General features: G+C 43.6%; 1 protein-coding gene across 4 annotated transcripts in view; it reads right to left on the minus strand.

Annotated features, from left to right (window-relative positions):
• PLPP4 (phospholipid phosphatase 4) overlaps positions 1-15,393 on the minus strand; it is a 438,966-nt gene that overhangs the window by 161,933 nt on the left and 261,640 nt on the right. For all 4 annotated transcript variants that reach the window (XM_081535748.1, XM_081535768.1, XM_081535824.1 and 1 more), the window contains one exon: positions 2,324-2,413. In XM_081535748.1, the coding sequence (XP_081391874.1) occupies positions 2,324-2,413 (90 nt within the window). The remainder of the gene's footprint in view (positions 1-2,323; positions 2,414-15,393) is intronic.

A 15,393-nucleotide genomic window follows, 5' to 3' on the forward strand; every position in this document is an offset into this window, starting at 1 on the left:
GGAGACCCCAGTTCAATCCCTGGGTAGGGAAGATCTCCTGGGGGAGGAAATGGCAACCCACTCCAGTATTCTTGCCTGGAAAATCCCTAGGACAGAGGAGCGTGGCAGGCCACAGTCCCTGGCGTCACAAAGAGTAGGACACGACTGAGCACACACACACACACCAGCACGCGCGCACGCACGCACGCGCACACACACGCACGCGCACGCACGCACGCGCACACACACGCACGCGCACACACGCACGCGCACACACACGCACGCGCACACACACACACACACACACACACACACACACACCAGCAAGGGAAGTTACAACATTTGCTGAACAAGTTAGGTCACAGGTGGGTTGAGCCACAGCCGAGGATAAGAGCCCATCAGGTGGAAGACAAGAATAATAACCACACAGCACCTATGAAGTGCCAGGAACTATGCTGAATTTGTTATATCCACCCTCTCAGGAAAGCCTCCTAACAAATCAACAAAGGCAATAATAATAGTTATTGTGATCAATTGAGCACTCACTGTGTACCAAGCACTGGCCTAGACACTTTACATAAAGTCTTCATGCATTTAATTCTTAATACAACTGTATAAGCTATAGATCATTATTATGCCTATTTTTAACATGTGGAATTTGAGACGCCAGGAAATTAAACGCTGGACCCAAAGTCACACGGAGTAAATACAGCAGAGGCTGGAGTTGAACCCAGGGGCTGACCAGAAAGTCCACCGTCCCCAGCACTAGGAAGAGGGGACAGCAGTCATCCAGGGCGTGGCATTGGCCGGAAGGTTCACTGAGTGCTGGGAAAGTGCGGTCATTTTAGCTTCAGGAAATGATTTGCATCAGATGAACAAAATAATAATAATGTGGAACCTGGGTCCACAGGGCATTCAGGAAAAGAAAATTCAATCTCTGAGGAAAACAAAAGAATTGAGAGTGAAGAGGGTGAGTTACTTGCTCTCTCAATAGCTACATCAATCAAGGGTTTCAGTAAAGAAAAGAAACAAAGTTCTTAATAGCAATTCTTTGGATGGATTTTATAACATCAACAGAAAAGACAAAGAACCAGACGAGCGAGATCCAAGCAACAAGAAATACGCTGTGGCCACACCCCGAAGAACAATCAGCCAGGACTCTCCCTGGACCTTCTGCTGTGCCCTGTCCCCCATTCAGCCTCTCTTGGCTCTGAGTCACCTCTCAGTTCCCTCCACTGGTGTGTCATACTCTCAGCTGGGGGCACTGGGATGGCTGAGTCTGGACCAGGGACAAACCCTCGTTCAGCTTCTAGGATCTCTGAAATCAAGATTCACACAACACAGGATACCCTTCCTTTTCCTCCCAAACCCACGCCATCCACGACTGTTGCCGAGGCCGACTTGAACAGATACGCAACGTGACAGGTCGACGGAGATCCTGAAGACCAGCAAGCCTGGAATAAAAACAGTTGGCGAGGGATCTAATATAGGGGCAAACTCACATGCCTCTATGAGAAGATGTATCAGTTTTAATGACTGAGACGCTGAAGCCTTCTTCCTGAGTACCAGTGTCACCAGCCTTGTGAAAAGCTTCCCTCAACTCAGGAGGGTTTAAGACTTGAGGTCCTAGTGCCTCCTGACCATGCAGTGGCTGAGGATGATGACCAAGGGCTCCTGGAGTCAGTGGGCTGGAAACTTCTCCCCTGAAGGTCCCCTTTGGGCCCACCATGCTCTGTGTGACCGATACTCAGAGTAACGGCAGCAGGAAAGTGCCCTCTGGAGGGACAGGTTCATGGCCATGTGCAGACTTCCTATCAATAGAAGGAGGTACCATGACCCTGGAATTTTTTTCATCTGTGCAAAGGCTGGCCCTGCACCCAGTTCTCCGGCCTCTGCTTGTGCTGACCTGGAAATCTCAGTGTGAACTCCTCTGCGCAGTGATAAGCCTTCCCAGCTCCCAGAGCTCCCTTTGTGGGAGGATCCCTCTTTTTGCTTAGTTCCAGCTTGACACAGCAGGGTCAGACAGTGAATCATAAGCAGAACTCATTCATGCACGCACAACATGCCATGGCCTAGCAGATCTGGCCATCAAAATCAAGACACAAACAAGCCTCCCCACAAACATGGTGGGGAGAGAACAATCACCACCACGAATGCAACTGAACAGCTGGCTGCAGATGACAGCAAAAGAAAACGCTCAATGGGGACATTTAATTTCAAAGGAAAAACCTCCAGAAGATGACAAATGCAATCTTTGGATTGAAACATCTGCAGTTGAATAGCTCCCCGTGAGCAACACATTGAAACATTTATAGAATTAAGATGCTAAAAAATTAATGTTTACCTATTATAGAAGTGCTTATAGTTGTCTGACGCTCGTCCATCATCAAATAACAGTTTTAAACATTCCAGGACTGGCCCCATCCCGGCGAAACTGTCAAGAGAGAACAAGGAAAAGTTTGTGAGCTGTGAGCCCTCTTGTGGCCACAAAGTGCAGTGCAGCCTGTGTCTCCATCCCCACCCCCAGCCCTCAGTCCTGGAGATGGTGGAGTTGGGGGCTAGAGTGTTGAATTTGAGGCCTGAGTCCTTCACCAGTTCAAGACCTCTGATTCAAAGAGACTGCTGGACAGCAAGAAAATTCTCTTCCTTCCTTGTGGTATCATCAAGGACATTAGGACAGGGCACAAAGCTTCCCACACCTCCACTGTCATCCATAAACAGTGCTGTACCCATAAACATTTACGGAACTTTAGAGTTGCATTGATAGACAACATCATTTATCTAGAAAGAAAACACCTCTGAAACTGAGGCTCCAGGAGATGATGTGCCTTGCCTGAGGTCTCTTATTCTTCCAACCTGATCTTAAATGTCACCTCTTCCTGATTTGAAATGGTCACCTGCCTTTAAATGTCTTCCTTGACCATCCTGTATAAAGCCATACTAGCATCACCCACAGAGAAGGCAATGGCAACCCACTCCAGTACTCTTGCCTGGAAAATCCCATGGATGGAGGAGCCTGGTAGGCTGCAGTCCATGGGGTCGCTAGGAGTTGGACACGACTGAGCGACTTCCCTTTCACTTTTCACTTTCATGCACTGGAGAAGGAAATGGCAACCCACTCCAGTGTTCTTGCCTGGAGAATCCCAGGGACGGGGGAGCCTGGTGGGCTGCCATCTATGGGGTCGCACAGAGTCGGACACAACTGAAGCGACTTAGCAGCAGCAGCAGCAGCATCACCCACACCACCTACTGTCAAACACAGTCCACCCTCTTTGCCTCCATTTCCACAAATGGTCACATGTTGGCTATATGCCCCTCCCACTAGAGTGGAGACGCCAGTGAGTCCAGATCCATCTCATTCACCCATACTCCAGAAGTATCCGTGGAACCATGAGTGACGTGATCAGTAAGGCACGTGACTGAAACGCAGCACAGACCCGTTGACTCCAGACTCACTGGAGAAGCACACCCCCTCAGGGCTTGTTGACTTGGTGTCAGCTCCTGGATACCCTGCTGGGCTCAGCCTGCAGACCCCTGTGTGTAAGGTTAACTCCACCCTTTGCCACGAAAACTCATTCCTCCTCCTTTATTCCCCATCTCAGGCTGGAGGCACCACTCTCCACCCAGCTGTGCAAGCAAAACGTCAGGAGGTCATCTTGCCTCCACTGCATGTGAACAGCTCCTTCATCCCCCATCCACATCACCAACCCCAAGTCCTGCTAATTCTATTAATACCTCCCAAAGGGTCCCTTGTGGCTCAGCTGGTAAAGAATCCGCCTGCAATGCGGGAGACCTGGGTTCAATGCCTGGGTTGGGAAGATCCCCTGGAGAAGGAAAAGGCAACCCACTCCAGTATGCCGGCCTGGAGAATTCCAAGGACTGTATAGGCCATGGGGTCGCAAAGAGCAGACATGACTGAGCGACTTTCACTTTCATTTAAAGAGTCAGACATGACTAAGCGACTAAACTGAACTGAATGCACTCACCTGGATGTGCCCACTGCTCTCTACTCCAGCCATGCTCCCTTGCACAGGTCATCATCATGAAGCATTTGCATTAGGGCAGAAGCTTGTCAGCTGTCCTTCCAGCTCTAGGCTGCTGTCCTGACTGCAGCCAGAGGGTGGTTGCAGAGTCAAGCTGCCTTGTCACTTAGAACCCTCCAGGGCTCCTTGTGGCTTTTTGGAGAAAGTCCAAAAGGGTTCATATGACCCGTTTGGCTCCTGCTGCTTCCCCATCCTCTGCTCTTCCCGCCCCCCAACCCCTAGCTCCAGCCCCCAGCTCCAGCCTTGCAGAGGTTCCTCCAGAGAGTTCCTTACAGCCTGCCACTACACCACACCCTTTCAGGGACATTATCTTGCTAAACTCTCACAATACCTTTTCAAGGGAGCTATTATTGTTCCCATTTTCAAATGAAGCAGCTCAGGGAGGCCAAAGTGATTTGCCTGGAGTCATCAGGCCTCTTGGCCAACCAATTCATTGTACTTTCCTATTCCCCATCCTCACTCCTGTCATTGACAGTGTTTGTTAAACACCTACTGTATACAGGAAAACATTCAAGATAAACACCAGGGCACTCTTTTGAGCAAGTCATAAAGCACCCTTGTTCACACACAGCTACCTGGGCACTCACTAGAGAACACCTGATCCCTGCACCTTGAATCTCCAGCCTCTAGAACAGTGTCCAACACACAACAGGTGCTCAATAAATACTTGTCAAGTGAAAGATTGTTCATTCTCTTTCCCCTTTCAGATAGCATAGTTTGTAGTGTTTCTAGGGCCATCTGACTTATAAAAGACAAAGCACAAGAAAAATATGAGCTGGGACTTCCCTGGTGGTCCAGTGGCTAAGATTCCATGATCCCAATCCAAGGGACCTCGGTTTGATCCCTGGTCAGGGAATCAGATCGCAGATGCTGCATGCCACAACTAAGACCTGGCACAATCAAATTAAATAAATATTTTTTTTTAAAAAAAGAAAATACGAGCTTTTCTCCTTATCTTCTCTGGTTCTTCAGGTTCCTATAGGTCTAGAAAAGATTTTTTCATGTCTCCAGATAGAACATGAATTCTGCCATCACACAGGTCTCTCACCCCCATTGGCAAGTCCCATGACGATGTGAATAAAAACTGTGTTGAAGATACTAGAAAATGTCAGCCATTCACAGATTTGGTCCCGAGGCAGTATGGCAGGGGCTTCAGGTGTGACCTGTATTGGACTTGGAATATAGAGCTGAGCTCTCGTGAAGCCACAGTAAAGCAATGACTCAGGGAGACAGGGGTAGCCCCCAGTGGGAGAAATGTTCCAGGCAGCTGCTCATCAAGTTACAGGAGTAGTCTGTTTATACTAGTTGCCATAGCAACCCTGCCCTTCAAATTCAGAAAGTTTCATGAACAAGATCACTCTGGCGTTAAAGATTTCATGAAAAAAAAAAAAAAAACTGGCCAACTCAGCCCCAGGGGTTAGGTGTACTTTCTTTGGAGGACTTCTCCCCTCAAGCCAGCCACAGATAAAAGGACTCTGAAGGTTGGTAGTAGGTTGGTGCAAACATAATTGTGGTTTTGGACTGTGAATTTTAAATCATTATAACTAAGGTCAAATACTTTATTCATCAAACTAGGAACCATTATAATCAACACATTTTAGCCAATGAAAAATATGTTTGCTTATTCCTGTAGCGTAAAACTCCGTACTTTGGGATTTGACCAACACTTGGAAAGCATTTTTCACATCCTGCTAGTTGTGGAAGCAATTTCCCTGCAAAAAGTTGTCGAGATGCTTGAAGAAGTGGTAGTTGGTTGGCGAGAGGTCAAGTGAATATGGCGGATGAGGCGAAACTTGGGAGCCCAGTTCTTTCAGCTATTGAAGTGTTGGTTGTGCGATGTGCGATTGGGCATTTTCATGGAGAAGACTTAGGCCCTTTCTGTTGACCAATGCTGGCTACAGGCATTGCAGTTTTCAGTGCATCTCATCAATTTGCTGAGCATACTTCTCAGATGTAATGGTCACCAAGATTCAGAAAGCTGAGTGGATCAGACAGGCAGCAGACTACTAAATAGTGACCATGATCTATTTTTGGTGCAGGTTTGGCTTTGGGAAGTGCTTTGGAGCCTCTTCTCAGTCCAACCACTGAGCTGGTCATTGCCAGTTGTCATATAAAATTCACTTTTCATCACATGTCACAATCTGATTGAGAAATGGTTAGTTGGTGTTGTGTAGAATGAGAGAAAACGACTCTTCAGAATGACAGATTTTTGGGGTTTTAGATCAGCTCATGAGGAACCCACTTATCAAACTTTTTCACCTTTCTAATTTGCTTAAATGTCAAATGACCATAGAACGATCAATGTTGAGTTCTTCAGCAACTTATCATGTAGTTGTAAGAGGATCAGCTTCGATGATTACTCTCAATTAGTCACCATTACCTTCTGATGGCTGGCCACTGTGTTCCTCATCTTCAAGGCTCTCATCTCCTTTGCAAAACTTTAACTCCCACTGCACTGTACATTTGTTAGCAGTTCCTGGGCCAAATGCATTGTTGATGTGGTGACTTTTCTCTGATGCTTTATGACCCATTTTGAACTCATAAAAAAATTGCACGAATTTGCTTTTTGGCTAACATCATTCCCATAGTGTCAAATAAATATAAAGTAGGCAGCAAGTAATTAAGTCATTAGCAAAAAAAAATAAAGTGAGAAATGCACATTAAAATAATGTATAACATAACCACATTTATTAAGAATGTATTCCAATATCAAACAGTAAGTTTCAACAATGCAAACACAGCAATTATGTTTGTTCCAACCTAACAACTATGAATAGGAAAACAATACAAACTGCTTTATTTTTCATTCTACTAGTTAAGGATTTGTGAAAATCAAAAAGAATTACCCTGGCATGCAGCTGGTTCAAATACTGTATGCTGAACATATGAGTGACAAAGGAATATTTTAAAGTACTGACTTGATTAAAATATTATTATTTACATTTATAAAAATATTTTAATATTTACAATTTAAAATTTATTTATCTTATAAATGAATATAGGTATAATATAGATATAGATATGTTAAAACTGCCTGGAAAAACTGGCTGGCTCTGAAGGTTGGATTTTTTGAATGCACTATAATTTATGATTAGAACATAAACACTGACTAGCAGGAGAAGCTTTGGATCTGGGCCTAGGATCATAGTCTACTAGGAAGCTAGTTTTCTCATATGAAGTAGTCATGATCATAAATAAGACAATATATGCTTAAAGGGGGGCTTCCCAGGTGGCCCTAGTGGTAAAGAACCTGCCTGCCAATGCAGGAGACATAAGAGACGTGGGTTCAATCCCTGGGCCAGGAAGATCCCCTGGAGGAGGGCATGACAACCTCCATTATTCTTGCCTGAAGAATCCCATGGACAAAGGAGCCTGGCAGGGCTACAGTCCATAGGGTCATAAAGAGTCAGACACGACTGAAGCAACTTAGCACACACACAGACGTGTTTAAAAACAGCTTGGAAAAGCTAATGTGCTAAACTAATGCTAATAGTTTTTTGTTTAGTCACATCTCATCAGGCTCAGATTCTTGCGTTTCTGCTAACTTGGATCCTACCTCTCTTTTACATGGTTAGTAAATATTGCTTTTCTGCTGCCTTAGGCAGTCACATCCAACCAGAGGGTTAGACCAGCATGCAGTCTGCAGAGCGAGTATGTTTGTGGGCACCTGGCTGCATGCGCCTGTCCATGGGTGAACACAGTCGGGACACCAGTCACACGAGCGGAAACCCCTGGCCATCCTGGGCAGGAACCAAATGCCTGGGGACTGAACTCTGAGCATTCATTCAGTTTGTTTTCCAACAAACTCACAGTTGGAAATGGGAGGCTTCCATGAAAACCCTTCCAGGCTTGTCTGAATGGAATGTCCATTGTCACCTTTTCTGTGTGTGTGATCCACAAAAATTCCTTCTCCCAGACGCCTAGCAGTTTCTTGGCAGGTGACCATACTGAGGTGCCATTCGTGATCTGAGGGGCCTTCAAATCACATCCAGACAGAGATCTCTACCCACATCTCCCACTCGCCAACTGATCACGCTACCCGCTTCTTCTTCAGAGGCTGGAGGGAATGAAAATGGGCAGACAGTACCTGGAGCAAAAGGAGGCCTCTAACGCATTCATATCATCCTTTCCTTTCTTCACTCATTGATCCATTCATCAATCACTAATACACTTACTCTGTGAAGCTGTTGGATACCTACAAGGGGATAGGCCCCATAGTAGGCAGCGGGATCCTATAGTGAACAGGACCTGACTTCTCACCTTTGCCCTCCATTCTCCCATCACACAGGCTCTGTTCTTACACACCATGTTCCTGCCCCAGGATGTTTGCACTTGCTGTTTCCTCTGCCTAAAACGTTCTTCCCCTAACTCTTCATAGAGCTCATGCCTCCCCTATTTATCTGGCCTCAGCTCACAAGTCACCTTTCCAGAGAGGCCTCCCCTGATCGCACTATGTAAAAGAAATCTCCCTTCCCCACCACCCTGCATTTATTTTCTTTATAACTGATGTGAAATTATTCAAATTTTTTTGACAGTTTTGTCTTCTTCCCTGCTGGATCCCCAGACCTGACTCACTGATTAACGTATAATAAGATGCAATAGATAAAATTTATTTACCACTCACTGAATGCCAGTTGGGCTTCCCTGGTGGCTCAGTGGTAAAGAACCCACCTGCCAATGCAGGAGACATGTGTTTGATCCCCGGGTTGGGAAAATTCCCTGGAGAAGGAAATGGCAACCCACTGTAGTATGCCAGTTGCCGTTTAGGGTATTTTATACACTCTCCCAATTAATCATTCCTACAAGCCGATGCACTGGATATTAATAGAGGGTTAGGAAAGTTATGTACCTTAATCATATAGTTAGTAAGAAACAAGGTTGTTTTTTGAACCCAGGAAGTTTAAGTCCAGTGCCTGTGCTCCTAATCCCTACACAAAGCAGTCACTGAATCCATCACCCAGTGTTTTGAATGAATAGATGAATAAATATAAGAATGAATGAATGAATGAATCTAAGACAAGCATTAAACAATTATTTGACAGGTACATAAGTGCAAAGAAATGTATTATTATGAGGTGAGTTTTTGATAGATCAAACCTAGTTAGTACATCAGGGGAGACCAGCCAAGGGAAGTGACATTTAGACAGCCTGGAGTGTGGACAGGAGGTAGTGAGAGAAGAGGGCCATTCATCAGGTAATCTGCGGGTCACAGCTGAACACAGGCGTTCGACCTCAGGTTCAGAATAATATCCATTTGTAATGGTGTGGAGAAGCAGGCAGGGCATGTATCAAGGTTGGAGCAAAAGCTGGTTACGTTTTTTGGAAGGCAATTTGCAGAATCCATGCTATCTATAATCAGTTTGCAGACTTTAAAAGATACGCACTTTTCAACCCAGCAGTTTCACTTTTAACTAGCTAACCTACCAATATACTTGCCTATCTGTGAAAGGGAGTATGTATAAGGAGGGTAGCCATTGAAATAGCCCCAAACTGAATAATGAAAACCAAATACTTCTCAACAAATAACACCATACTGTGAGGAATATTCTAGAACAAGTTCTTAAATGATGTTATCAGCAATTCTATCAAGACATAGTAGCACTTTACGATCTACAAGACATAGTGCTAAGTGAAAAAAAGTCACGTAACATTTCACTATGTAAAACATGATCCTATTTATATTTTTTTAAAAAGAGAAATTGAAGCTATATGTGTGCGGACACAATGCACACACATACACCCACAGATGTAAATGCATGTTTTGAAATGTTAGCGATGCTTTGAAAAACCATTCAGCAAATTCTTATCTGTGATTTCCTGGGAGGAAAAAAGAGGAGAAAAAAAAAAAAAGACTCTGACTTAAAAAAAGTAAAGAATCTACAATGTTTGAATATTTATAATGAAAATGTATGCGTATATTACTGTGATTTTTAAAAATCTCATATTGAAATAAAAAGATTAAAAGCCATCACTGTAAATAGAAATCCCCCTGAGAGTATCCCACAGGGCTCCACAGAGGCCCCATCCAGCCAAAACCCTCCCAGCCACACAATTTGATCTGGACCATCTTCCTAGAGTTTCCTGCTGGTCCTGATTTGCTTCCTCAGGGATTCCCTGATAGCTCAGTTGGTAAAGAATCCGCCTGCAATGCAGGAGACATGGGTTCGATCCCTAGGCTGGGAAGATCCCCTGGAGAAGAGAAAGGCTACCCACTCCAGTATTCTGGCCTGGAGAATTCCACGGACTGTATAGCCCATGGGGTTGCAAAGAGTCAGACATGACTGAGCGACTTTCACTTTGGCAGGAAGAAGGCTCTCTTGGGTCAGCGGTTCTTAGATTCTGATCCCTGGCTAATCCCTGACTCGGAATTTGAGCTTCATCCAGGGTTCAGGACACCTGCCCGTCTATCCACCATTCAACTGCGGCCCTGATTTGTACTAGTCTGGGTGGCTTCATTTTGTTCATCCTCAGGTTTCTGTACCCTCATGGAGAAGCAAGGTAAAATGCCCTCCTCTGTCCCTTTGTCTCACAGATGAAAAGACACTCACTTTTAGCATTACCTGGTGATGAGGTTAAGACCAAGTTTTCCACCAGAATTTCCCTTTTCTCTGTTGTGCTGCTGAATTCTCCATGTGGTTTCTGTTCTCTTTCCAGGATTCTGAAATAGAGTACCTCAAAATACCGGCAGGGGAAATCACGCTTGGCTGGTTGAATCTTTAGTTGCATTAAGAAAATAATGTCTTAATGATGTGGGATTTTGGGGCAAAGTAGTGACTACTTCTCCGAGACTTTGCCTTCTTAGAGTTTCCAGTCCAGTTTAGGAGACTGACACACAAGCACATAATCTCAACACTATCTGGTGAGTGGTAAAAACAGTCAGACGTGTAAGAAGCTATGAATACAAACATTAGGGGTCCTTAGCTTAGCTAGAAAATTCTGGGATGGCTTCTTGGAGTAGACAGATGGGTGAGTAAGAGTATCTTGGCAGAGAAAGATGAAGAAGCAGAGGGAAAATCATGAGTGAGCACATGGAGATTTGAAATGAACAGATTGACACTGTGCAAAGATTAGCAGTGATTGATGTGGCTGTGGCAGGAGATGGCACAGGAGAGGCAGGCAGGGCCCAGGCAACAGAAGGCCTAGAATCCAGCTCATACCATTTCCACTGCATCAGAACATGCCAACTGGCATTTCAGTAGTGACCTCCAAATGACTATGCACCTTTATACTGATGCTTTTGAACTGTGGTGTTGGAGAAAACTCTTGAGAATCCCTTGGACTGCGAGAAGATCCAACCTGTCCATCCTAAAGGAAATCAGTCCTGAATACTCATTGGAAGGACTGAGGCTGAACCTGAAACTCCAATACTTTGGCCACCTGAGGCGAAGAACTGACTCACTGGAAAAGACCCTGATGCTGGGGAAAATGGAAGGTGGGAGGAGAAAGGGACGACAGAGGATGAGATGGTTTAATGGCATCACCAACTCAATGGTGGTGGGTATCAGAGGGTACTGATATGGTACCCACTTGCCATGGTAATTTCAAGTGCAACACAGCCAGGTTTGAACACCAGATGATTTGGTGCACTACAGTTTTCCCTTGGTATCTGGGGATTGGTTCCCTGACTCCACAGATACCAAAATCCATGGATGCTCAAGTTCCTCATATAAAATTTTGTAGTATTCGCATATAAACTACATTCTCCCATATACTTTGAATCTTCTCTAAGTGACTTATACAATATGATGCAAATAGTTGTAAATACAATATAAACACTATGTAAGTAGTGTTTGCATGCAACAAATCCATGTTTTGCTTTTTGGAATTTTCTAGAATTTTCAAATATTTTCAACCTGTGGTTGGTTGAATCTGAGGATGCAGAACCTGCAGGTATGGAGGGCCAACTGTGCTAGATTCAAACAGACGTTCTAAATTACATTTATTAGTGCTTTTTTTATACAAAAAAAAGAATAAGAAAAAAAACCCTACTGTTTCATCACTGATAAAGTTACTCTATCATCTCAATTTACTTTTACTTCATTTTTTAAAATCCAAGCTTATTGAGATATAATTTACACACATCAAAATTTAGCCTTTTGAGGGTACAGTTCAGTGAATTCAGATAAGACCACGTAACCATGAATCCAATTGGGATACAAAGCATTTTCATTACCCCCAGAAGTTCCTTCATGCCTTTTTGTGGGTCATCTCCTTTCCCTACCCTTGATCCCTGAAAATCACTAACCCAATTTCTGCCCCTACACTTTTGCCTCAATTATTAAAAAATAATTTAAGAATCAAGTAAGAAATTTCAAATATTAAAGTTATGGAAAGAAAGATAAAGGGTAATTTAAGAAGTAATTTATTGTTTTTTGTAAAATTTCTGGAGTTGGAAGAAGTAGAATCCTATTTTGTCAGTTACTTTTCCTTTACTGCATAGTGGTTAAAAAATGTAGTCTTAGACTTTTGACATAATGGAATTTACTGAGATATTCTCCATAATTATTTTATGATCAATTGTTATAAATATGAAACAACTACTTGAAATAAGAGTGGTCTCCATCAGTTGATATGCCAATGTGTATTAGAGTGACCACATTAATTTTAATTATGGTGTGGGTACTCAGTTGGGTCTGACTCTTTGCAACCCCATGAACTATGGCTGACCTGGCTCTTCTACCCATGGGATTCTCCAGGCAAGAATACTGGAGTGGGTTGCCATTTCCTTCTTCAGGGGATCTTCCTGACCCAGGGATTGAACCCGGGTCTCCTGCAACGCAGGCAGACTCTTTACCGTCTGAGCCACCAGGGAAGCCCTATGGTGGCGCAGTGGTAGGAAATCTGCCTGTAATACAGGAGACCCAGGTTCAATCCCTAGGTCGGGAAGATTCCCTGGAGGAGGAAATGGCAACCCACTCCAGTATTCTTGCCTGGGAAATCCCATGGACAGAGGAGTCTGGGGGGCTACAGTCCATAGGATCACACAGAGTCGAACGTGACTGAGCAACTGAGCACTGAGCACAGTTCCGTCTATAGCATCAATTTTAACTCTTAGGTCTTTAAAAATTCTTAAATATATATTTTTTACTATTTCACCTAATTCTTAAGCAAGACTGCAGGTGCTACTGCTAAGTCGCTTTAATCGTGTCCAACTCTTTGCAACCCCACAGACTATATAGCCCACAAGGCTCCTTTGTCTATGGGATTCTCCAGGCAAGAATACTGGAGTGGGTTAACATGCCCTCCTCCAGGGGGATCTTCCTGACCCAGGGATCGAACCTATGTCTCCTGCATTGTAGGCAGTTTCTTTACCACTGAGCTACTGGAGAAGCCCAAGCAAGACTAATAAATCAAAATAAACAATGACTCAAATGCAGTAAAAGTTTATTTCTCACTCTGATAAAATATTCTGGTCACAAGTGGTTCTCCTGAAGGCAGTGGTTCAAAGACCCAGCTCTTTCTTCCTTGAGGTTGCTCCATGTCCCAAGGCCCTATCATTGCCTTGGGGGAAGAGAGAGCAGAGTGAGTTTCTTAAAAGTCTCAGCCCATAAATATCTTACATCAGATTGGCTGGAATTCAGTCACATGGCTGTGTCTAGCTGCAAAGGAATCTGCGAAATCCAAAGTTGTGTACTTGGGACGAAAAGCACACAGACTCTGATGAGCAGCTGGCAATCCCCAAGCCAGTTCTGTGTGCTAACAGAAGTGGGTTAAAATCTCTTTAATGTTTCTGTGTATTTATCACTGTATTCCCTGCCTTTTTTGGCTGTACCAGGTCTCAGCTGCAGTTGGCGAGATCTAGTTTCCTGACCAGGGGTCGAACTTGGGCCCCCTACACTGGGAATACAGAGTCTTAACCACTGAACCACAAGGGAAGTCACTCCTTGCCCTTTATTCTTTACGTAATTTGATGCTTTGTTGTTTGGTACATGTATCTTGTTCAGGCTCTAAGTCATGTCCAACTCTTCACAAGCCCATGGACTGCAGCACACCAGGCTCCTCTGTCCTCTACTATCTCCCAGAGTTTGCTCAAATTCACGTGTTAATAGCGGCTTAAACAACACAAAGGCATTACCATACACCTCTGGGAATCTGAAGACTCATGGACTAACATCAATGTGTTGGCAGGGCTGCACTTTTTTCTGCAGGCTCCAGGGGAGAATCTACTTCCTTGCCTTCCTTGCTTCCAGCGGCTACTCTTATTCCTTGGTTTGCGGCCCTCTTCCATCTTCCAAGACAGAAATTGCATCACTGCAGCCCTAGCTTCCATCATCATATCTCATTCTCTGACACCACTCCCTTCCTCTTTCACTTATGAGGACCCTCGTGATAGCATTGGGTCCATGTGGATAATTCAGGATAATCTCCCCATCTCAAAATCTTTAATGGAAATTCATCTATAAAGTCCTTTTTGTCATGGTCACATATTTACAGGCTTCAGGAATTGTACACGGACATCTTTGGGGGAACCATTATTCTGTCCAACCACAAAATCTGAATTTCCATATAGGTGATCATCATGGTCTTGTTGTGGATAATATCTTTTATCACCTTAAAGTGCTACTTCTGCCTTATTTCAGTTCTTGGCCTTGAATTCAACCTTGTGTGAGATTAGCACAGTTTGTTAATAGCTGCTTGATGTGTCTTTGTCAAGCCTTTTGCTTTCAACTTGATTGAACCACTAATTTTGAATGTCTTTCATTCAAAAATTGAGTTCTTACAAATTTGAGCCTGAAGTATTCTTTTTTTAGGGAATGAGTTTGACTCTCTTACAGTTACTGCTGCTGTTTTGCCTCATTCTGTCATCTTCTTTTGTGTATGTGCTTCTTTATAGGTTATCTTTTTGCTATATGGGTTATCTTTTTGTTATATGGGTTATCGTTTCTCAATTTTATTTAGAGTATTTGCTTTTTCTTCTGATATTTTCAAAGTTTTATTTATCTAATTTTAGTTCTTCAAGTGGTTATAATTATACATTTTTAAGTAAGCTTGAACCTCTTCATTAGTTGGCTTACCAATATTTGACACATCTATTGAATCCTCTCCATGAATAAAAACATTTATCTTATCCTTCTTCTCATTTATCTACACAAGTACAGCCCACAAAACTGCATAATTTTAAAGTGTAAGCACAATGATTTGACTTACACACATCATGAAATGATTATCACACTAAGTTTAGTGAACATTCATCATCTCATACAGACACAAAACTAAAATAGAAAAAAATGTTTTCCTTACGATGAGAACTCTTAGGAATTATTCTCTTAACATTCATGTATAACCTACAGCAGCGTTAATTATATTTACCAAGTTGTACATTTATCTCAAGTACCTATTTATCTTATAACTGGGAGTTCGTACCTTTTGA

This window comes from Giraffa tippelskirchi, chromosome 2 (genome assembly GCF_054371585.1).
Source record: "Giraffa tippelskirchi isolate mGirTip1 chromosome 2, T2T-mGirTip1v1.2.pri, whole genome shotgun sequence".
Classification (NCBI taxonomy): Eukaryota; Metazoa; Chordata; class Mammalia; order Artiodactyla; family Giraffidae; genus Giraffa; species Giraffa tippelskirchi.